The sequence below is a fragment of the Quercus suber genome, unplaced genomic scaffold, assembly GCF_002906115.3.
Source record: "Quercus suber isolate HL8 unplaced genomic scaffold, Cork oak 2.0 scaffold_120, whole genome shotgun sequence".
Taxonomy (NCBI): domain Eukaryota; kingdom Viridiplantae; phylum Streptophyta; class Magnoliopsida; order Fagales; family Fagaceae; genus Quercus; species Quercus suber.
In genome coordinates, this window is record NW_027069585.1 from 1 (window position 1) to 25,422 (window position 25,422).

The 25,422-nt window shown below is 34.1% G+C and overlaps 3 protein-coding genes across 3 annotated transcripts; 1 reads left to right on the forward strand and 2 right to left on the reverse strand.

The window, feature by feature from the left end:
- Positions 1 to 48: 48 nt before the first annotated feature.
- On the reverse strand, positions 49 to 1,797 carry LOC136068525 (MLO-like protein 12). The gene is made up of 5 exons (XM_065775817.1): positions 1,471 to 1,797; positions 1,312 to 1,369; positions 918 to 1,147; positions 406 to 522; positions 49 to 245 (listed from the first exon to the last, which is right to left on the reverse strand). Exons 1-5 carry the CDS (start codon positions 1,600 to 1,602, stop codon positions 150 to 152), a joined length of 633 nt encoding a protein of 210 aa, XP_065631889.1. The 5' UTR covers positions 1,603 to 1,797; the 3' UTR covers positions 49 to 149.
- A 6,037-nt stretch (positions 1,798 to 7,834) lies between these two features.
- Positions 7,835 to 8,548, forward strand: LOC112012760 (uncharacterized). Its single transcript, XM_024045144.2, has one exon. The coding sequence runs from the start codon at positions 7,835 to 7,837 to the stop codon at positions 8,546 to 8,548; it is 714 nt and encodes a 237-aa protein (XP_023900912.2).
- Positions 8,549 to 18,747: 10,199 nt separating this feature from the next.
- On the reverse strand, positions 18,748 to 20,642 carry LOC112012761 (tetraspanin-5). The gene is made up of 3 exons (XM_065775834.1): positions 20,537 to 20,642; positions 20,286 to 20,313; positions 18,748 to 19,741 (listed from the first exon to the last, which is right to left on the reverse strand). The coding sequence occupies exons 2-3, from the start codon at positions 20,295 to 20,297 to the stop codon at positions 19,328 to 19,330; spliced, it is 426 nt and encodes a 141-aa protein (XP_065631906.1). The 5' UTR covers positions 20,298 to 20,313; positions 20,537 to 20,642; the 3' UTR covers positions 18,748 to 19,327.
- Between the last annotated feature and the right edge of the window lie 4,780 nt (positions 20,643 to 25,422).

Genomic DNA, 25,422 nt, shown 5'->3' on the forward strand with positions numbered 1-25,422 from the left:
TTTTATACTAAAATACAAGAATTCGATGACTTGTGAGCCACTTTTGTGTATTTCTTTTTCAACTTTGAAATTTGTTTGTTTTTGTTAGGTGTCGTAGTGGTGTAGAGTAGCTTTCAAACTAAATGTACACCCTATAAAATTAAACTTCGCTACGTTGACCCGTTTGACAGTATTTGAGACTTACCATGATAGTATTGATATTCAGGTTTCTTTGTTTCTTCCTCCCAAACCTTCCATTTTCTCATCTGCGATCCAAGCAAGAATTTTGAGAACATTCAAAGAAGCAAAAGAACTAGAGAAATGTATAAATTTTGTACAATTGTGGTGTGGGGTCAATTTATTACTATATATTTGATGGCTACATCATCTCTCTCACAAACATGAAAATAATTACAAGGAAAGTACCTTAGTTCTGCCTAAAGCCAAGGTGGTGATGCAGTAGAGCACATGAACCACAGCTAACACAAAAATGAATATATGGAGCTGGTGAATCCCTAATTTAGACACCAACGCGACTTTATCCTTCCAAAATGCCAAACCAAAAAAAAAAAAAACTTCAATCTACTGAATTCATCATCCCGCTTCTTTTATAAACTTTACAAATTGATGTATTATAGATCACAAAAAATGATTCAACTATTTATTTATTTATTTATTATCATATTCAACTATTACTTATTACTTATAACATTCATTGATTCTTTTCTTTTCTCTTTTTGATGGGAACATTCATTGATTCTATTCCAAGTTTCCAACAACTCCTTCCCCAATAATTGAAGGCTATTCATTGGTGGTACCACAATATTAAATTCATTTAAATTAAGTAGCTACACCAGAATACCAACATATTTGGAAACATAAAATAAAAAGAGTCTTATTTTAAAATTTAAAAAAAAAAAAAAAATCATTTAGCTTACCTCTTTTGTGCATCTGTCAATTTCTATTGCAGCTAATATTCTTCGTGAACCGAAACCAGAATCCAGAAGTTGTAGTAGTTTCCGTCCTTTATCCTGGGAATCTGTCTCTTCCTTGTACCCCTTTTCACAGGGGTGCCAAGTGGCTCCAACACTCTTGGGTATACATATATCAGTAATTTGCCCTTGAAACACAATTAAGAGCAAGGATATGAATCCCAATATCATAAGCTCTGAAAAAGGAAAAAATATATATCCAACAAAGAAAAAGTGTTAGACTTTGGACAGACTTACCCTTTTTTTTTTAAGATATGTTAGATATCAAACTATGAGCGTTGGAATAGTAGTCAAATAAATTAAATTCACTTTTTGGTAGTTTATCATGATCGGTACGTACCTGTTTTGATTTTTTCGAGTGCTTCGTAAAGAGTTAACTTCTGTTTGTTTTTTAGCCACTGCATAAGAATGCAAGAATCTTTCATTAAGAAAAAAAAAATACAAACAAAAGAAACTGCACGTTACCCAAACGAATATTAAGATAAATAGATAAGCTTACCTTTCCAATGATATGAATAATATGTTCAATGAAGAGAGAAATAACAACCAACACAAGGCAGACCACCGCAACAGCCCATGTTGGAGTGTGCTCCAGTGAACGTTCAGGCTCACCTATGTCCTTGCCCACCATGGAAGCAAAACTCTTAAGAAAGTTTACAATGAAATGTCGAAGAAACAATGGAGGAAATTACTGTCGTGATGATGATATCCACAACAAAATAATTGCAGCTTCTATACATAAGTTTTTCTGCTGTGTGTGTAGAGAGAGTACGGTTGTTGTTTATATAGAGAGTAGAAACGAATCAAGTCTAAGTCTATAGATATTAATTCTGAGGCTACAGATGAGACAGAGAAGGTAGTAATACAAAGACTGTTTGAACTTAGAAAACTTTGACCCTTTCAAAGATCAGTAGTTGTACTTATAGAGAAAGAGAACAACAAATTTAGAAACTTTTATCTAATAAATAAAACAACTAAATTAAAATAAATTTCTCAGTTCTCTCCCGGAATAAGCTAGAGAGAAAGTTCACTAGAAAATACTATATAGTGTTTGGTACAACCTTTCAAACATATGTTTTCAGTTTTTAAATAACACTAGTCGCTAACCCGTGCTATGCACGGAAAAGTTTAGCAATTTTATTTTAATATATTATATGTATTTGTTTTCTTTATTAAGCGCTAAGAAATAAGATTTTAATTAATTTCATATTAATCATGATATAATATTATATATGTAATCTACATATTATATTTGAACAAATAAATGAATGTTTATAGTAATCTGAGGGCTATACTATAGGTTCATATAACAATATCCATATTAAAATTGCAATAACATAGCATCAAAACCTCATATACAAATAAATACAAAAATAATTAGTTTATGCTTGTCTGCTTCCACTTCTCATGGTTGAAAATTTTCATTATTGTATACAATTGTATTTTTGTATGATGTAATCTCATATTTAACCTCAAAGCAAAGTTAAATTGTGGTCCCAAAGAGCAACATAAAGTTGTTTTCAAACCCTAGCAGTGCTCTTTCTTTTCCATGGTACCCTAGATCTCCCAAAAATGCAGCTTATATGCCTTGAAAAAGAAAATAACTTATTAACTTCCTTGACAATAACAAAGACCTCCACATAAAAATGCCCAATCAGCAAAATAAAAATCATATTCTTTAATTAGTTTCAATAATCCACAGTTGAATTTAGTAACTCAAATTAATGATAACACCAAAAACTTTAAATTACATACTATCCATCATTCCCATCATGAAAATCAAAAGATATGAGCATGTGTTTTGTAAATCATCATCTAAAACATTGCCATGTCAAATAAGAAAATGAATATATCAAGTATTGAGTACACACTTAACACAAAATGTAAAAACCTAGAATTGAATTAGTTTCCCAATATGAATCTCTTTGATCACTTTTTTAACTTGATAAGTACAGCTCTTGATCTAACTTCAAAATTAAAATCTGCAAAATAGGAATTTAATATTTTAAAAAAGTTTTATATCCCCAAACTTAATGTTTAACTGACAAAGAGAAAGCAAAGAGTTAAAAAAAAAAAAAAGTATGCTTTCAAATCTATCATCCATGAAAATGTTTATGGAGTGGTCTCACTTCCATCGAACCCCATTTGTTCTATAGATCATCATGCACAATTCAAATTCCCATTCTCACTACTTTAAACTTTAAAGTAGCACCACATCAACAATAACAATATTAAACAGTTAAGTGATATTATTATGAATCTTTAGTACTCTTCTCAAATACTACCAAAATGCATGAGCATTCATTCATCAAATAAAAAAAATTTAATATGCATATGAGTAATCAAGTTAGTATGTGGAAAATCAATATGAAAATTTTAATTTGGTACATGCAAAAATGTAAATATGATATTTCAAGTTTAATTTGCATTCAGCAGCATGTGATTTTAGAATCCTTAAAAGTGATGTGCACAACTTTTCTTTTTCCTTTTTTCCTCTTTCCAACTAAATGTGCACTACCATTCTAGAATTTGTAAAGTATATTAGAAGATACTATAAAACTGGAGGAGGAAAAAAAAAACCAAAAAGAAATTGAAAGAATTTGGAAACATACACCTAAAAAGAACCATCAATTCCATGAAGCACGCATTATACTTTTTTTTATAAATTCATTATCAACTGTACATAAATTGTACATATCAAGAAGCCAACTCTACCTCAAAATGAAAAGTTTTTCTTTGTGAGTTTCTATGGGGTTTGTAGTCTTTTGGAGTGGTCTCGTTGTTGGGGTTTTACGGATTGTTCTTCTCTCTCTGAGTTTTTGTCCTCCCTTAGCTTAGTTTCCTAACTATCCTCTGTTTGTTGTGCTGTTTGTTTCTTTTTTTCTTGTTGTTCATCTTCATGAACTTCTTGTTTTTTTCATTTTTCTCTCATTTATAATAGCTTTTTGATTACCAATAAAAAAAAAGGGTTTAGATTAGAGATAATTTTTTTATTCTTAGATAACATATCTACTTGTTATAATTAGTACATAGCTAAAAAAAAAAAAAAAATCTAGTACTAATTTCACAAAATAATATAAATGATTCCATCAATAAATGTGATTATGCAGCTAGGTTTGTTAATTTTTAATTACCAAAATATCAGTCATCTTATCAGATACTAACTTAAGAACACCATTGTTTTTTGTCCATCCCTTCAAAAGAATCAATATAAATAAGTGCTTGTGTTGTTGGGTTTATTAATTGTCAAGCTCACATTAATCTTCATCCATGGCCTTTTTGGGATGTTGTTGGTCTAATTTCATCATCTATGAAATTTTCTAACTTGTACATGCCAATTAGATTTTAGATTAATGTCATGATATCCATTGACAAAACATCAAACAGACCAAGACCCTTTCACAAATCTTTTCTTTGAAAGTCATAGATAATAGGTCATATATAATAGAGTTGTGACAAACTATAATGGAATTAGCTTCAAAGCCCAAAGATTTATAAGTTACTTAGGTCAAAAAGTAAATTCTCAATGCCATAATCTATTTATTCTAAAGACAACCTTACACAAATACATCTAAATGCTAACATTTCTATATAAACAAAATTATAACTTAAAGAAATCAATAAAGACATATAAAGAATATATAATACAACTTCGCTTGAGAATTATCAATTACCAAAATATTAGTCATTTTGATCACAAATTCACATAGAAATGATTATATAAATAAATTTACAGGCTTAAACTTATAGAATAATAACATATTCCCAATAATTTTATTTATAATAAGAATTTTTCAACCAACCCAAACATTATCCACTTAAAGCCCCTTTTTTTTTGTCTTCTGGTAGCAAATCTAAGTCATGGATGTTAATGGGGATAGAACAATATACTATGTACTTTAAAAAGGTGTAGACACAAATACTTACCCCAAGATAATAAACTTTTGATGGAATCATTAATTTGAGAACTACTTTTAAGAACCCCTTCAGCAGAAAGAAGAGTTCTGACATTTTGTCTTTGGAGGATAAATTGATCCAAAGCTATAATCTCTTTGAGTTTCTCTTCTTGTAAGCATTTCAGGGTGGATAATTCCTCTACCTGTTGTCATCCAATGCACAAAAAAAATATATGAAATAAAGAAGAATAAGTTTTATGCAATAAAGCTTTGACATAATTCTTCTAATTCCTATTGATCAACAGCAAGCCAGCAATTGATATGTCTTACCTGGACATCACCGGGTCCACTTGTACACTTATGACCTACACAATCTTGATGAGTAATGCCTCCCCAAAATCCAAAAAAACTCAATTTCAGTTTCTTTACAATTAAACCCGATAATAATCAAGTAATTGAATTGCTTTAAGACAAAGTATACCTGTAACATGTGCGTGACAGTCTCAAAACCTATAAAACAAAAATCACATCAAAATATACTGAATTAATATATACAATGAGTCACGATTAATGAATGTACATGACATCAAAAACAACAATGAATGCAGAACCTCTGTGTGGATGATTTGGAAATCCACTGGGAGGAGTCATTGCCATCCATACCAATCAAAGAAAATTCAAACTTTAAGAAAGATAAGATTGTAATTTTTCATACATGAAAAATCGTCCAACATCAAAAAAGGATCCAAATTCTTCAATTATGAAAATTTAATACCCAGAAGATAGAAAGTCAATAACAAAATAACCATGAATAAAAATTGACACCAACCAACTAATAAAACAGCTATATAAAGATTCTTGAATCCCAAACACACTAAATAAAACCCCAAAATTATTCATTATTTGATTCCTACAATTTCTCAGTAACCAAACAAAAACCATTATTATTATGAACAAAATTTAAAAAAGCCAAAGCAATGACACAAAAAGAGAGTGATGGACATCAAGGAATTTAGGATTTTGAACATAATGTTGTAAATTGTAACAATGTACATAAAAGAGAAATCACGAAAATGAAGATAACCTCATTCTGCCCAATTAGCTAACATTGCAGCAACCCTATTTAGCTTGGCTGGAATGAAATTGAATTTCCACTAATGCAATCCTGGCAACAGAGCATAAAATATTAAAATAGGAGCAACTAAGAGTCCATAGCTTTAAAATTTGGAGTTAGAAAGAGCATAAAATATTAAAATATCCACAACTAAAAGTCCATAGCTTAAAAATTTGGAGTTAGAAGATTGCATAGCAAAGATCACCTGCTGAAGATCTGTTTTGAAAATAACAGAAAAATGCCAACATTAAGACCAAATTTAGGACACAACTAACAGTTCTAATACTTTTAGAAGAACCTGCAATTATTTGCACAAAGCTACCCTTTATAAATATTCTGAAACCAACAACGTCAGTATTTTGCAGAAAATGAACAGCCCAATATACTTTAAACTATATAACAGTTGGTGTATTCCATCTACTCATGCCTAGCACAGTGATAAATTAGTTTCGTACTCTAGTTGTGAACATCCTAAAAAAATCAAGTAGAAAGAAAAGGCAACATAACAATCATCCACACCACAACACTACACGAAGAAATCAAAGTCAAACATAGTCGTTGAAATCACAGAGGATAAGATTCACCCCAAATACTAAAAACAGACAGACTCATATATGACCTACAACACAAAAGAGATAGTGATAAAATTTAAAAAAAAAAAAAAAGAAAAAAAGAAAAAAGAAAGAAATCTAAGGAAACAATATTATTAATCTAATCCTCACATTAAATTATTATGCAGAACAGTCAGAAGAATAGAGGTCAAGAGCAATTGGGATTTAGAGATACCTAAACTGAATAGAGATGAAGGTGGGAAGAGAGAGAGGCTGACGTTAGAAAGCCAAAGTCTGAAGATTTGAAGCTGTCTTTGGAAGAGAGAGAGAGCCTAGCATTAGCAAGCTGAAGTGCCATTTTTTTGAAACCGTGAGAGGGGGGAGAGAAAGGGTCTACGTTAAAAATTAAAAACCATTTTTTTAAAACCGTAAAACTGGGGAGAGACACAGGGTTTTGCGTGAGAAAATAAACGTGGGGAAGGGGGATGAATTTGAAACGTGAGAAAGGGAGAGGAAAAATAGTAAGTTTGAAACCGTGAATATAAAGGGTTTAAGAAAGGGTTTAGGTTGAAAAGGCTTTGGGTTTGGGCTTTATTGTGGAATTAACTGCATAAGAAGTAGGCTTTATGTGAATAGGGCTGGTATTTATTTTATATTTATTAGGATTTTATAATTGATAAAATTTATTTTAAAATTTTTAGACAAATAAAAAAAGAAGATAGAAGCTCACAACATTAAATTCCACGCTTCAACTTTTAGTAATATATGGATTACATGTATTTTTACACACTTTTCACCCGCACATATTTTCACATATATTTTTAATTTTTAAGTGCATATACCAAACACCTCTATAACCCATGTAGTATTTAGAGAAGAAATAGTCCTAATTTTTCTTTTACCATACACAGGTTTCATAAGAAATAACACTAACGTAGGTTCATTTGTCTTTTTCCAAACAAAACAAAGTTTTCTAGGTCTCACTTGATAGTTAATTAATAGCCATAATCCCATTTTTCTTACCACATGTTCTTAAGCGGTGACAAATTTTTATCCTAGGGTGCCTTTCTCACACAATTTGTCCTATGAATTATTTGATCCACAGTACAATGGTCCCATTCGATCGAGGTCCTATTGCAATTCGCATCAGAGTTGTCACGAAATTAAGGGAGGTAATCCCACCACTACTCCAATTTTCTAGGAATTAATTCCAAGATAGGACCTCTCCAACGGAAAGAAAGTTGGCAAAAAAGTAAAAGAAAAAAACTTTCCCTTTTATTGTGAAAGGAATTTAAAAAAAATATGGAGTGTGAGTTCTCTCAAACAAAAAAGTCCAAGGAAGAAGAAGCTGAGCTCCATTGGAGCAACAAGAAGGTAAAGGATGCGAAGGGAGCCTCAGAGTTTGGTTCTCCTCCTTCCTATAGGGATAAGCTCGTCGGTGAGATGCCAGGCGCCTTCGCACAAGCTTTTAATCTGGATAGTCACGAGATGGACTTGTCCATACCGTTGGTGGAAATGGGTGAGCTAATAAATGGCATGGTGGCTGTCAACCTAACTCCGAACACAAGAAAATCCATTAGGTCTCGACAGAACCATGCATTGATCGTGAAGGTTTTTGGACAGATTGTGGGTTTTCATTATCTACACTCAAAGGTATTGAGTTTGTGGAAGCTAGCGGGGCGGCTTGACTGTGTTGATCTGGGTCGGGATTTTTTCCTCATGAGGTTCGGATTAGTTGAGGATTATGAGAACGTCATTAAGGGAGGTCCGTGGTTTATCGGCGGACATTTCTTGACTGTTAGAGCGTGGGAACCTAACTTCAAGCCAGCTCAGGCAGTGTGTAACATGGTGGCTGTATGGATTAGGCTACCTGAGCTTCCATTTGAATATTATGACCCTGGGGTGCTAAGGGAAATCAGTAATGCCATTGGACCAGTCCTGAGGGTGGACTTTAATATGGCATCAGAGGCGAGGGGCCGGTTTGCAAGAATTTGCATCCAAGTTAACTTGGATTAGCCACTGACCACGTCCATTCTCCTTGAAGGGGTTGTCCAAGAAGTCCTTTATGAGGGTATTAGCACTCTATGCTTCTCCTGTGGTTGGGTGGGACATCGGCGGGAAGTATGCCCATTTACAGTCCAAGAAAAGACTCCAGCTGCGGTGGTGGAGGAGAATATTGCTTCTGCCAATCAAGTTGAACCTTGTGGTGAGGCTGGTGACTTTTCAAAAGAGGCGGGAAAGGTGGATTCTGAGGTGAAAGGTGATGGATAGGAAGTGTATGGCCCTTGGTTGCTTGTTAAGAGGAAGAAATCAGTAGCTAAGTCCGAGGAGCATCGAAAATCCAATCAAGGAGTGGATGTGGGTCTGGGCAAAGGGTATTCTAGGAATTTTGAGGCTTTTAATAGGCAGGTTTATAAGCCACATGACAAGCCAACTTTAAGTCATAGGCATGGGTCTGACGAAGAAAGTATGGAAGCGGGTCACAGGATGTCACATAGCCCATCCTCGATCAGAGAAAGGCAAAAGCAACCTTCTCTTCCAACGAATCAGAAGCTCAAGTCAGCTCAAGAAACTCCTTTTTCATAAATCTGGCAGTCCTCATATCTTTTCTTTTGGTATTGAGTTCAATCCTAAACACTTTTCCTCGCCTTGCACTTCTATTACTTTTGACTTGGGAATTAAAGGTGCTAGTGTTACAACCACTCCTTTGGGCTCGGTGAGTTGTGAGAAAGAAGATGACAGAGGTGGGAGGCCAGAGCAAGCAAGAATGGGCAATTTTTCGAAAGGGAAAAATCATGGTGGTATCACCAAGCATGCTGGCACAAATAAAAGTAAGTCCCACAATGATCTGGGGATGTTACGAAATGGACAAGATGCAAGCTTGGCAACACATCTTCCCTTTAACACCAAAAAGCAAAATGAAGGGGTGGCTTCTAGTGACAGACCTAGCATGGAAGGAATGGGCTTGCCCCTGGTGGATATTTCCATCAGACAGACTGACAAAAAGGGAGGCACAGATCTTCGGGTGGAAAGCGCTATCGCCGCTATCTCTAGAGCTAAGCTTGAAAAACGTGGAACTGGAGGAAGAGGACGAGGTAAGGAAAATTTGGATGTCCAAGATGGGGGTAGCGAGTTGTTGGGGAAACGTAATTTCCAAGAGTCTGATTCAGGCCGAAGCTGCAGTGGGGGGGGGTCAAACCTTCTGATCTCATCAAGGGAGAATCAGGTGGGAGTACTAGAGCACATGGTGCTCATTGCACAGGGAGTGGAATTCTCTAGGAGACCTTTGAGGGAGTTAGGATGGAGATTGCTGAGCAAGATGGAAGCTCAGAATCTAAATGATGACGTGTGGGCTACCCCTGATTCTGTCCCAATGAATATTATTCTATGGAATTGTAGAGGGGCTTTGAACCCTCGTTTTCATGTCACGCTGAAGAATTTGATCGACACCCACTCTCCCTCAATTATGATTGTTACGAAAACACCAGTTGGTGGAGAGAGGGCAAAGGATATTACTGATAGGCTTCCTTTTGATGGAGCTTTACATGCTGACACAATTGGTTACTCAGGTAGTATTTGGGTGCTTTGGAAGTCTGATGCTGTTGAAGTTACTCAATTAGCAAAAACTGAGTAGGAAATTCACGTGGTGGTTAAGGTACATGCTCTTAATTCCTCTTGGTTACTTTCATCAATCTATGCTTATCCTAGATTAGAGGAAAGGAAATTGCTGTGGAAAAATTTAGCTTCTATTGCTCCCATGCATGATTTACCCTGGCTAATGCTAGGTGACTTTAATGAGTTATTATCTAGTGGGGACAAGTTGGGAGGTAAGCCTCTAAATCCTAGAAGAGTTCAAATGTTCAAGGATTGTTTGGACACTTGTGGTATGGTGGATTTGGGCTTCCATGGGCCTCGTTTCACTTGGGTCAATAAAAGGGAGGAGGGTCACTTCATTCAAGAAAGATTGGATATAGGGTTTGCTAATTCTGAATGGAGAAGTCTTCATCCAGAGGTGGCAATACACCACTTGGCCCGTACACATTCTGACCATTGCCCTATGCTCCTTAAGATGGATGATCATGGCCCTTCCAATTTATGCAGGCCTTTTCGATTCCAACCCATGTGGATGTCTCACCCTTTGTTTCCGAATGTTGTTAATGACTCTTGGACTGAAGATGGACCTCTGAAATTAAATGTGGAAAAGTTCACAATTGATGTAAAGGTTTAGAATAGAGAAGTCTTTGGAGATATATTCCAAAGAAAAAAAAAAAGAATAGAGGCTAGACTTGGAGGAATTCAAACTCGAATTGCTGATGGACATAATAGTCATCTCCTAAACCTAGAATGTAATCTTAGAAAGGAGTATTTCGAAGATCTTCAATATGAGGAGGAGTTCTAGTCTGTAAAATCAAGGTACAACTGGCTTATACAAGGTGATAGAAACACGAGCTTCTTCCATACCTCGGCTTTGATTCGAAGGAGAAGGAACAAAATCCTTTGCCTTAAGGACAGCCTTGGGAATTGGGTTCAGGGTGAGAGCGATATCGCTGAATTGATTAGAAGCGGTTTCATAAAAATCTTCTCTACTGGTGTCACTAGTGTCCCTAGAATGAGGTGGAGTTTGAGCATTTGGTCTAGTTTCCTAGGGAATGAAGATGCTGGCACATTATGTGCAAATCTGACCAGACTTGAAGTAAAGGAGGGTTTGGGGAGTCTCAAGCCTCTCAAAGCCCCAGGACCTGATGGGTTTCATGCGGGGTTCTTCAAGCTTACTAGCAGTAAGTTGGTACTTTGGTGGTAAATGAAGTGTTTAAGGTGTTTCAAAGCTCCACCATGCCCCCACACCTAAATGAGACCCTTATCACCCTTATCCTAAAACATCCAGGGGCTGATTTTCTGGCTTCCTTTCGACCTATAAGCCTATGTAACACAGTGTACAAAGTGGTCACTAAGATCATAGTCAAGAGACTCCTTCCGTTTCTGCCTAAACTCATTTCTCCCCTCCAAACCGCCTTTGTGCCGAGGAGAATGGGGTTGGATAATATGATCATCGCACAAGAGCTTATTCATTCTATGACACTCAAAAAGGGGAAGACGGGGTTTATGGCCATTAAAATAGATTTGGAGAAAGCTTATGACAGACTTGAGTGGCACTTTATTAGAGATGTTCTTGAGCTCTACAGGTTGCCCCCCTCCCTAATAAAACTCATTATAAGTTGTGTGTCTAGTTCGTCGATATCTATTCTTCTCAATGGTGGTAAACTTGAGCCCTTTCATCCTTCAAGGGGTATTAGGCAAAGGGATCCCCTCTCCTCGTATTTATTCATCATGTGTATGGAAGTGCTTGGTTTCCTTATTTCGCGGAGATGTGAGGAAAACTTGTGGGATCCAGTCCGGGCGTCAAGAGGTGGGCAAGCTTTTTCTCATCTTTTCTTTGCCGACGATCTTGTTCTCTTTGCAAAAGCTGATTTGCGGAATTGCAATAGTGTGCAAGAGACCTTGGATACCTTCTGTGAGTTATTGGGTCAAAAAGTCAGCCTAAATAAATCTAAAGTTTATTTCTCCCCAAATATTAGTCTTGAGTCTAGAGTGGAGTTGTGTGGGGTGCTTGGCATTCATTCAACCCCAAATCTTGGTAAGTACTTGGGCTTCCCGATTAAGCACCCGGGGTCAACATTGCACGACTTTAACTTTGTGGTGGAAAGGGTGCAAAATAAGCTGCAAGGCTGGAAAACAAACTTATTGTCAATGGCTGGTAGGGTATTGATTGCCCAATCAGTCCTCTTGGCAATCCCTGCCTATGTGATGCAAGGGTGCATGCTCCCTACCCGAATTCTGAATAATCTTGATAAGGTCAGCAAGAATTTTGTGTAGGGATCGACAGAAGAGCATAATAAACTGCATATGGTTGGCTAGGGAAAAGTTACTAAACTGAAGTCCCGAGGGGGTTTAGGCATTCAGGAAGCAAGAGGAAGAAATTTAACTCTAGCTACCAAACTGTGTTGGCAAATGGAGAACTCGAAGAATGGAGGCTGGGCTGATGTGTTGAGGAAAAAGTACATGTCTGGGCATGCTAGAAAGCCAAAGGCGCATACTAGAGCTTGGAATGCAATGAAGATTGGAAGAAGCATTTGTGAGAAGGGCTCTAAGTGGTCTGTGGGTTGCAACAACCAACTAAGCTTCTGGAATGATAAGTGGTTGAATATTGGCAATATTAGGTCCCTCATTGAGGGTCCTTTGAACCAAGGAGAGAGTGAGATGTGCATTAAGGAGGTGACTATGAACAATGGCTGGGATTTGACGAACCTCTCCTTTGTCTTCCCTAACCACATTTTGAAGGCAGTAAGAGCCATCCCACTTAGAAGATTTGCTGTGAAGGGGGATCACAAGAGCTGGATTTCCAGCTTAAATGGGGATTTTGACTCAAGAAATGCATATCTTCTGGCAATTGATGAGAACCTTGAGACACCAGATTTTCATGGGAAATGGATTTGGAAGCCCCAAACTTTGCCCAAGATTAAATTATTCCTTTGGAAATGCTTGCACATGAGCTTACCTGTGAAAGCCATTTTGGCACATCGTGGTATTGGCAGCTTGGGAGGCTGTGATAGTTGCATTGAATTGGATGAAAGCATTAATCATGTGTTGAGGGAATGCCCGGTAGCAAAGAACTTCTGGGAGCAATCTAGCTGTCCTAATAGTCTTAAACAGTCCTTCTCGGATGATTTTGGGGCATGGATAGAAAGGAATGCTTTAGACTCTTCAAAGGCCCATAGTAAGGATTATGACTGGTGTACTTGCTTTTTACTGGGCTTGTGGAATTTGTGGCTGCAAAGGAACAAAAAGACTTTCAAGCAATAATCCCTCAACCTAAATCTGGTGCGGTTGGTGGAAATGCAAACACGTGAGCTCATGTATTGTGTGTTGGAGCCTAACATGGGGAAGGATAGATGTCTGCGACAGGTCCAATGGCTGAAGCTAGCTGATGGTTGGCACAAGCTAAATATGGATGGTTCGGTTGTCAGCTCGTGTGGGCTGGTAGGGTGTGGCGGTTTACTTAGAGATAGTGCCGGGCAGTGGGTTGTGGGTTTTGCTAAGTCCATTTGTTCTAGCTCAAGTATAGCCGCGGAGTTGTGGGCCTTGAGGGAAGGGCTGGGGCTGTGTTTAGAAAGGGGGATTACTGCTGTGGAGATTGAACTTGATGCTACTGTAGCAATTTCTTTAGTGTCTAGCAATGTCAATGCTAAGGGAGATTTATCTGGTGTTGTTGATGATTGCAGGGAATTGTTGCTGCGGCTGCCTTAAGTTAAATTATCACATTGCTTCAGGGAAGCAAATTTTTGTGCCGATGCTTTAGCTAAACTGGGCTCGGCTTCTGCAGATTTGTCTTTTGTTTTTGTCTCCCCTCCCCCTGTTATTTTACAGCTCCTGTATGATGATATGAGGGGCATATCTCGCTCTAGAATTTGTATTATTGGTGCTACTGCCAGTGTTTCTTAGTTAATGATAATTCCATATTTACCAAAAAAAAAAATTCCGAGATAGAGTTGCTCAGAAGTCACATCCTCTATTAAATCAATTTGAATTTTTCTTTCCTTTTTTTTTGGTAAATTTTTTTTTCTTTCGTACATTGTTGCTACAAGTATGTGTGTGTATATATATATATATATATATATAATAGGACTTAAGTATAGTTTTTAGGTTCTATTTTTTAGGTTTTTCTTTTAAAATTTTACCATGTGACATTTTTTCTCATGAAAAGAAAATATATTTTTTAATTAAGTAATCACATAACTAAAATTTTTTAAAAACCTAAAAACAGCACTTAAAGTATTATATCTCAATTTTGACTTTTATATATATACTTGAAGCAATAATGTACGAAAAAAAATTCAAATTGATTTAATAGAGGATGTGATACAAGTACAGCAAAAATAATAATAATAATAGAGGATGTAACTTCTGAACAACTCTATCTCGGAATTAATTCCTAGAAAGATGGACAAGTGGTGGGATTACCTGCCCCAATTCCGTGACAACTCTGTTGCGAATTGCAATAGGACCACGATCGCATGGGACCATTGACCATGTATTAGCGCATCCTGTCAATTTCATGTTCAAAAATGAGCTTTGGTTTTTGGTTTCATTCATCCCTCTATCTTCTGTACTCACTTGTCAGCCTCTTTATTGCAAAACGTGGGTGACAATCTAGAGTAAAATTATTCTGGAAGTTACAATTATTCTTTTGATGTCAAGGAACAATTATTCTTTATTGTTAAGTCAATTTAATGGATAAGAACTCAAGAAAATGCAAAAAAACAAATGGTGGTAGATAGAAACAAACGGTGCCTGTAAACTCACGTCCTTATAAGAAGTCTACAACATCTATATTCTAATTTCTATCTCCCCACGATGCCAATGACGCCGCATGTACTACTTGGTATATACAACTTGTTTAGGCATACACTTTTTTTTTTTTTTTTTTTTTTTTTTGGGATCTAAAATCCTTCCAAAACTTTATTGAAACGAAGAAAACAACAATACATCATTTAGAAGAGTTTGTTTAAGGAAATAAGGACTCTTTTCTAGGAATGGACCTAAGATTTTAAGCTAAAAGGGGTTGAAGATAAGCGGAAAAAAAAAAAATTCAAATACACATCCATATAGTATTAAGAAACTTTCAATCAAGACAAATACACAAAAATCATTGTTTATTAATATATTAAAATGCAATCATCTATTAAAAAAACAAAAGACACAAAACACTATTATTTCTTAATACAAAAAACACTATTGTTTTTTTACTTTTTTTTTTTTAAGATTTACATGGGCTGGGTTCATAATTCATGATTTTGAAGAGGCCCAAGCTACAAAGTAAAAGAGCCCAAGTCTAAATTTTTTATTTTTTACTAAAAATTAAACTACTAAAAAAAAAAATTTTGGGCCCAGGGAGGGCCCGAGCCCCCACCTGGGTCCATCCCTGCTCTCCTCTATACAAATAGAAAAGTCATCAATGCCTAGAGCATATTTAGCTAAGAGATGGGCTAGTCTATTGGCTTGCCGACAAACATGGGTGAACTCCACTTGACGAAAATCATGAGAGGTAGACAAGGAACCATCCACAATAGCAGCGATTGAAGAAGGCAGGGAGGGAGATCTCTTTCAAAGCATTTATGAGAATCAACGAGTCTCCCTCCAAAACAAACTCTTGAATCAACATGTCCTTTGCAAATTGCAATCCGAATTCAATAGCCTTTGCAAATTGCTCCTGTTGTTGGTACTTGGAGTAAATTATTGACCACAAGTGGTCATGGATGGGGTCAACCACAACCCTAAGTCTGTTTCAAAGCACTTATGAGAATCAACGAGTCTCCCTCCAAAACAAACAAGTCCCCCTCCAAAACAAACTCTTGAATCAACATGTCCTTTGCAAATTGCAATCTGAATTCAATAGCCTTTGCAAATTGCTCCTGTTGTTGGTACTTGGAGTAAATTATTGACCACAAGTGGTCATGGATGGGGTCAACCACAACCCTAAGTCTGTTTCAAAGCACTTATGAGAATCAACGAGTCTCCCTCCAAAACAAACAAGTCCCCCTCCAAAACAAACTCTTGAATCAACATGTCCTTTGCAAATTGCAATCTGAATTCAATAGCCTTTGCAAATTGCTCCTGTTGTTGGTACTTGGAGTAAATTATTGACCACAAGTGGTCATGGATGGGGTCAACCACAACCCTAAGGTTGAATTTTGGCAAATGAGAGTTCTAAAGCTACTGGTTGAATAAAAATACTACATCCCTATTTAGTTTTAAAAAGTGGTATATTTACTTTTTATTTTCTTTATTCTATATTCAAATCTTGAATTTGAATATAGAAAAAAGTATTTATTTCCACATTTGGTAATGTTTGGTAAGTTATTTTAAATATATAATTTGGATATAGAATACATTATACTTGGGTTTGGTCATTGTTTTTTTTTTTTTTTTTTTTAAACTAAATTTTCTCACTCACACACATCACATCACTAACAAAAAAGGTAATTTTGTGTCTTTACAATATTTACGAATATGCCACTGTATTCGTATTCATAGAAAATGAAAACGCTGAAAAGTTGTATTCATTTTTTGTATTCAAATCCAACTTTTAGGATATTGAAAAATGAAAACTGAATACAAATGTTAAAACTAAACTAGTTTTTAAGTGGTGGGACCCACTAAAAACTAAAAATGAAAACAAAAAAACAGTTTTTTTTTTCAAGCTAACCAAATAGGTCCTTAGTCTTTCACTTTGTTAAAATATGAAGAAGAAAAACATTATAGAGAAGATGTAATTAAAGACTTGTGAAGGCGAAAGCAAGGAGAAAAGGAAGAAGATAAAAAACACGAAAGTTATGTAATTCAGTCTAGCAGCTTATGTCTATAAGATAAAACCCTAGAAAATTACATATTTGATATTAGATTTGTGTGAAATACAAAGACCCCTAATTGGGTATATAAAGATGCTACAAGGTCTAGGGTTAGATGTTGATGAGCTTTACACTAAATTGGGCCACTTGGACCAGTGCATATAATAAACATAAACCCAATATCAATATGATCTTTAACACACTTTATATTTCACCAAATATAGGCTATACAACCTTCATACGACTAATTGTTTTCCTTTTAAAATAACCCAAATTTAAAATAGAAGAAAAATTAAACACATAATATGATATATATTAGTTTTTGGTGGAGTATAGAGGGAAACATTGAGAGTAAGACAGATTTTTTTTTTCCCACTAGTCTTCTCTTTGGCTAACTTCTTCTTCTTCTCTTTTTTTTTTTTTTTTTTTGGGAGAAGAGGCCCCTTTACAATTAAGGGGTTTGTGGTCATATCAATGCATAGGTTATCGGTGGAAAGGTACAAATTTATCAGTAATAATATTTGTACCCTCGGTATTTAATTTATGTTCAATTCCTCTTCACCTACGACATCTTACTCTCTAGAAAGTAGAAACTTGCTTCTCTTTTTCTTTTTCTTTTTCTTTTTTTCTTTTTTTGAGTTATCTTGTGTTTGGCCCAATCCATGACCACTTGAGTTATCTCACTCGTTGAGCATTTACATCAGCTCTTTTATAAATGTGTAAAATACACATTTTGACCATTTTTACACATTTTGAACCAAAAAACACTCTACATCAGTCCTTTTAAAATCGTGTAAACTTGTGTAAAATTATCAATGAGCTACAGTACTCGTGTAAATTTACACGGGCACTATAGCTCGTGTATTTAGTTTTTTTAATAGTTTTTTCTCTCTCCTCTCTACCTGACTCTCCCCTCCCTCTCTCTCTCCCAGACGCTGCGCTCTCTCTTTCTCTCACAAAAAAACCCACTCCATCCTTTCATCCTCATTTCTCTCTCCCTCTCTCACATCTTTCTCTCTCATTCAAAGCATGCCACCGGAGTTCATAGTGTGGCGAGATCGGCACTGTGGGTCACGGCGTGGTGAGATCGACACGTGGCGTGATCTCGATGGTGGTTTAATATGATTTTATGGTGTAGGTTGGTCTTGGTTTGTGTGGGTTTGTTTGGTCTGGGTTGATTTGGATTGTGGGTTGATCTGGGTATGTGTGGAGGCGTGGAGACGATGGCATTTTGATCGGCGTTGATTTTTCTTTGTGTGGGTTGATCTGATGTTGATTTTTCTTTGATTTTGGGTGGAGATCGGGGTTGATCTGATGTTGGTTTTTCTTTGATTTTGGTTGATCTGTGTGGGTTAATGGCTTTTGGTTTCTGATGATGGTGGTGATGGTGGCTATGGGTCTGTGAGAGAGAGGGGCATCGAGGGACTGAATAATAAAAAATTGTAAAATAATGAATATTTTATTGAATAAATGTGTAAAATAGATAAACTGATGTGAGTGTATTATAAAAATGGATGTGTAAAATAAAAAAAATAAAATTTTTTGTATAAAATAGACAAAAAATTTACAAGAACTAATGTGAATGCTCTTAATAGTTTACTCCAAGCATTAAATAGGAGCTTGATCTCTTTTTTCTTGTTCTTTTTTGGAAGGCAGCAATACCGACAAATTTATTTAATGCCCAAAGTTGCATATACCAACAAATTTCTTTAATGCCCAAGTTGCATATACTTCAACCAACCCTACTTTAAGTATTAAAATCTCCACCAATGTCAAAAGGCAGTAAAGTGAAAGTAAAAGCTACTGGTATTAACTATTAACACGATCTTTGATTAAAATTAAATCCATCTTTGTACAAAAAGCAGCAAAAGAAGTCTGTAAAATAAAAAGAAGACATGGAGATCTCAAATGCAATACTGGAAAATAAACTGCGTTGTCTGTCCCATCTGTATTAGAGCACTCAGGAACACAAACTGAATCTGAGAGAACATCAGAACTTCTTTAGCTAATAAAGCCCTTCTTTTTTGTCTTGCAACCATCTCCACCTGTAGAAAAGTAAGTCAAAAAAAAGTATTTCTTAGCATGAGCAAGAGAAAGATAGAGAGAAAGAAAAAGGTTGAAGTTTCAATTTTCAACTGGGCCTGCATATCCAAAACTAGTATGACAAAGCCTCTAAAGATGCCTTGGACCAAGTTTAAGGCCCACCAGATCATTTAGGGTCCGTTAGGCCTTTGAAACTTGAAAAAATAATTCAAAACTAAGGTAAAGAGAAAAAGTGTCAATGTCCAAGTTATTCAAAAACTCTTTGAATAACTTTTTTTTTTTATGTTATCTAAAGCTAAAAGTTAGTAATAAAATGTTTTTTTTACCTTATCCCTTTCTTTCTTTTTCACCTAATAACCAAACAAATGTGAAATGCCCATGTAATTAAAAATGTGAGAGAATGGAACAATTGCAAGAGTGTTTCTCTCAATGTCTGAGTACTCACAGTGGTAATCCCATCTGGGTTTGATATGTTTGACTCGGTTTTCGCCATAAGGGTATTCAGTTCAGCTCGTTTTGTGTTTCGGAAAGCACAGCAGCCGATTGAATAAATCCCAATAAGGAACACAAACATGACAATGTTAAGAACAGAGAGCTTGTGCCAGTCCCTTCTCACATTCTCAAGCACCCCGGGCTTGCAAGAATCACACTCGTAGCACAACAAGTCGGGCGCATTGTTCCAATGGTAGCAATCCGGGTCTTGGGCTACCGCTGTTGCCATGTTGTTATTGCATGAAGTTGGTGGCTTACAGCAATCAGACTGCATAGAAATTTATTAGGATTAATTAGCATAAACTAATTAATTTTGGCCCCACCCTAAAATTGAAATAAACATAGAAGGTTTATACTTTATACATATTTCTTTATTACTTGTGCTAAGAAGGTTTAAATCTTTTCCTCTGTTCATTAAAAAAAAAAAAATCTTTATCCATTTCCTATTCAACCTTCCATAAGATTTTAATCAGCATAAACAAATTTTCATTAAAAAAAAAAAAACAAATCTTTATCTATTTCCTACTCAACCTTCCATAAGATTCTAATCAGCACAAACAAGTTTTCATTAAAAAAACAAATCTTTATCCATTTCCTATTCAACCTTCCATAAGATTCTAATCAGCATAAACAAATTTTCATTGAAAAAAAAAAAAAATCATCATCCAAGAGAATTCAAAAACTGAAAGCAATTCCCTAATCAATTTCACTACTTCATTAGCCTTTGAAAGACAAAGATTGATCAAACAAAATATGCAGTTTCAAGAAAATCAGCACGAATCGACAGAGAAGATATCGAAGCAAAAACATACCATGACAGACATCAATTCCTTTTGAAGCCTGCAAAAAAAAATAATAATAATAATAATAAATAATTAAATAAATCTGTGTAAAACCTAAAGAATTTGAAGTCTAAATTTCTTTTATCATTCCTTCTTCAAATTTTCTCGTCAACCAAACACAAGGAAAAAGAAGAAAAAAAAAAAAAAAAAACTTCTTTCTTTCTTTCTTGTTATTGTTTTCTCGGGAAACAAACAGAAATTTGAGGAAAAAGAGGATAGACCTCTGAGAAACAGAAGATATGTCGACGGGATAGGCGAATTGGCGGCCTGTTTCGGTGGAGCCGCCACTGCATGGCGATGATGCGGCTGCGGGATCGACGCGTTTCCGCTGTCGGGACCTCCATGAATCTACGATCAAGATCGAGATAGTGAGACTGTGAGAGAGAGAGAGAGAGCCTATCAGAAATGAAAAAAAAAAAAAAAACCGGATTCAACGGTTGTGATTTAATCGATCGATCAATCAATCAAATCAATGAAGTTGGTAGTCTGATGAGTAGCGATGAATTATAAATAGTGGAAAATGAAATCAATTTTGAAATGTTTGTTTGGGAAATTAGTAGTTTGGCACTGCCACTTGGCTTGGCTTTGATTTTTTTAGTGTTTGTGAATGGTAGTTTAATCTGTTACGAATATTCTTCCTTTTATTTTTTTAATTTTATATTTATTAACTATATAAAAAAGTTATGCCACTGCCGTGCTCGCTATAGTAATGTCAGCATCAGGTGCAATACCAGGCAATTTCTCACAATTTTTAATTTTACTTTTTAACTTTATTTTTATTCTTTTTAAATATTTATTAATGGCTGAGATTGAGTTGCTTTTTCAACTTTCAATCTCAACCTTTAATAGCTATTGCACCGGTGCAATACCCTAGGTATTGCACCTGATGTATCCATGTAATTTGTTTCGTGGTTATTTTATTTTTTATTTTTTATTTTTTCATGTTTTGAACAGTAGTTATAGCATCAAGTGCGCCATAGCTACAGTATCTAAAGTTTTTTTTTTTTTTTAAGTAATTGGTTTGTGTATTTTTTTTCTTTTAAATATTTATGTAAGCTGATATATATATTATTATATTAATATAACAAATTTCAATACAGTACTAAGCAACACTGTAGCTACAGTGCTTAAAGTTTTTTTTTTTTTTTTTAGTAATAGTTTGTGTTTTTTTTTCTTTTAAATGTTTATGTAAGCTGATATATATATTGTTATACTGACACAGTAAATTTCACAATATTTTCATAATTATTAACGTATCAATTTCTTACAAGTCGAAATAAAATAATAAAATATGAGACTATGACCAACCACAACTATAAATAAATATTTTGAGAAAATGTTATAACACTTATTGTGCAGTGCTTTTGCTTTATTACAAATGAGCATATGCACTGTAGTTACAGTGCTTTTAGTTTAGTTAACTAGCATGGTAGCTACAGTGCTTTAGTTTAGTTAACTAGCATGGTAGCTACAGTGCCTAACGTTTTTTTTTTTTTTTAAGTAATCGGTTTGTGTTTTTTTTTTTCTTTAAATATTTATGTAAACTGGTATATATATTGTTATACTAACACAACAAATTTTACAATATTTTCACAATTATTGACTTGTCAATTTCTTACAAGTCGAAATAAAATAATAAAATATGAAACTGTGACCAATCACAACTAAAAATAAATTTTTTGAGAAAATGCTATAACACTTATTGTGTAGTGTTTTTGGTTTATTCAACTAGCACGGTAGAATTTTTTTTTTTCCAGTAATCGTTTGTATTTTTTTTTCTTTTAAATATTTATGTAAACTTTTATATATATTGTTATACTGACATAAAAAATTTCACAATATTTTCATAATTATTGACGTGTCAATTTTTTACAAGTCGAAATAAAATAATAAAATATGATACTATAATCAACCACAACTAAAAATAAATGTTTTGAAAAAATGTTACAACACTTATTGTTATCACAATATTTTCACAATTGTTGAGATTTCAGTTTTTTATAAATCAAATAAAAAAAATTCTAAGTCCACAATATTTTAACATTAATTTCTACAGTGCCTAAAGTTTTTTTTTTTTTTTTTTTCTAGTCATCAGTTTATGTTTTTTTTTTCCTTTAAATATTTATGTAAGCTGACATATCTATTAACTATATAAAAAGAGCCAAACACTCATGAATAGTATTTTTTTGGTTTATTCAATTAGTGGGGTGCACTTTTTGTTTTGTTTTCTTTCTTTTGTTTTGTTTTGTTTTTTTTTTTCCTTCAAGTATGTGAGTCAGTTTGAGCTTTGTTTTTGTTTTTGTTTTTTGTTTTTTGTTTTTTTGTTTTTAAAGATCTTTATATGTTTACTTTGTATTTGCAATGCAAGTTTACATTGTAAATACACAAAAGTGATTAATATTATACATGTTGGGGTAAAAGCCCAGAGTTATGTAATGGGCCTAAGGCTCTAATCGAAGACTAGGGCGTGTCCGAAGATGAGAAAGTGATTGAGAAAGGACCCAGGTGGGCAAAATATACCTGGAAATGAGTGAAGAGTATAGTCTGAAGAGAGTGTCAGTGGTCCGAAGAGTATGTTCTCCTCGGATACGGTGATTCTCGGTCAAGCAAGTACCTGGGTGGTTCAAGTGGCCATCCTGACGGTTCCAATAATAAGGATAAACTTCAAGCATATATGGAGATGATAAGAACGGATAAATATCTGGAGGAAAAGTTGCTACCACCACATTAAATGCATTGCAACAACTTTTCTAGCTGCATTAATGTGGAGAAGACCCCTGAACAATGCACTCTCAACCACCATTACTCATAGAGAACCAAAAAAGATGTTTGATAGGATATATACTCAAGTAGATGCTCAGATGACTAACAAATGTACGATCAAGATGATCCAAAAGGCACTATATAATGTGAAAGATCCCCCATAAGAAAGGGGAAAAAGAGAGAGGAGAAAAGGAAGAGAAACTGTAGTACAAAAAATTGTTAGAGTTCAAGAATAAGATTATAATTTATGAACTATCTTTTCGGATGTTTATTCAATATGGCTTTATGAGTGCCTTTATGTTTATCTATCTTTGAATCCCATGCTACCCGTTGTTTAATTCCTATCCAGCCCAGCTCTTTTACCCACTCTCTACAAATTCATTGTCTTGAGTTCATTGGGTTCAGACTCCAGATCTTTTGGGCTTAGGCCACAAAAATTGACCCTACAATACACATTTGCACAAAAAAATGGTAAATATTGTACAAATTTTGTAAATATGTACAAAATTTGCCAATTTTTTTGTGCTTACAATATAAATTTACATTGTAATTAAGTACAATGTATATATAAAGATATTGTGAAAATATTGTGATGCATGTGTTAATTCCTTATGGGTTAAAATAAAATAATAAAATATCATACCTAGATCTAGCACAACTAAAAGGTCGTGACATATTATTGTTATTACAATATATTCACAACTATTGAGGTGTAAGTTATAGGTCAAAATAAAATAATAAAATATTGGACTGGGATTCGTCACAGTCTTATACGAATTGGATTAAATTTTTATGACATAATTAACAAAATTCTTAAAATTAATGTCTCTTTTGATTAATGTAAATCCCTATATATTTTAAAAATCAAATGATTTATATCTTTATTTTGTGATACCAATAAAATTTAGAATTGATCCAAATCACTACTTTTTTTTTTTCCATGAATAGAACGTGCCTTGCACAGGCTACCCTAACTAGTATACATATATTATTTTAGATAGGTATAGTAAATTTTCTTATTGTCAAATAATAAAAAAGATATTTGAGATTTGATTTTTGCTTACACCAAAAATGAATTGGTATCTTAATTGAATGATAAATAGTAATATCATGTACAAATGCCATAAGTTAAAACTCCTTAAAATAATGTAGCCAAGACATCTGTTGTGGACGTAAATTGCTAATCCTACCTGTCTATGAAATAAAAATATGCTTAAAGATTAATACTTTTTTCAATATAAAGATTAATATAACCAGGAACAGTATTGACATATAAACAATTAAAAAAAGAAAAAGGAATAGTAACGGAATGATTAATGACTCAACAGCTTATTAAAAAATTGTACAAAATTTAGAGTTAGCTTCTTTAAAGCTAACTTTCCTGAGGTGGGTTTTGATTTTGAAGATCATTAAATTATTGATAATGATAAGATAAATGATATTGATCTAAACTATAATATGTTTGGAAGGGAAACTTGTAAAGACGTTTATGCTTTATTTTTATTTTTTTTTTAATTTAATCTGAGAATTACGTTTGTGCTAAATTCTGTCTTGATGTCATTGTTTGATTGTTTTGTCTTTTAAGGAAAGGGCACCCAGCTAACTGCCATCAGAGTCAGACTACATATCCATAGCTCACATACTCACAGTCTCACACAAATCTAAATCAAAAAAGAAAATAAATAAACAACACATAAATATATGTGGTAATAAAGTAATGTATTATGAGTTCATTTGTTTGTATAATTTGAAAAATTAAACATAATTTTGAGGTTGTTACATTGCATCATGTATGAATTTTTTTTTTATTGGCCAGCAAAATCAATATAAGCTTTTTAGGGAGCTGGTTTATATTGCCAAAAATGTCGGCTTTAATTTCAATCAAAAAAAAAAAAAAATTGGGTAATATAATCAAACTTGACATCTTACTAGTTAGAATTGCTCCCGTACAATAATATAAGAGTTCAATAATTGATGGGGTCTACGGAATCCACTTTATAGAAATGGAATTAATTTATAATGATTGACATTCTATTTGTAATTATTAGATACAATGAACCCTAGTTTTTTTTATAGTGTAGCCAGATATTTATGTCTAATTGTCTATACATCTACAAAAGTTCGTTTATTTTGCAGTTTATTAAATGATATGGCCAAGATGTCTAATTTTCAATTTATTCTATGTTGTAAAATCATTTTTTTTGGGGATTTTATTATTATTATTATCATGTTTCCATTTCCAGAGATTTTAACCCTATAGCTCATAACATTTCTTTTAATGTTGTTTTACACTTCTACTGAGCTTTTTTGAGCCCAAAAAAAAAAAAAAAAAAAAAAAAAAAAA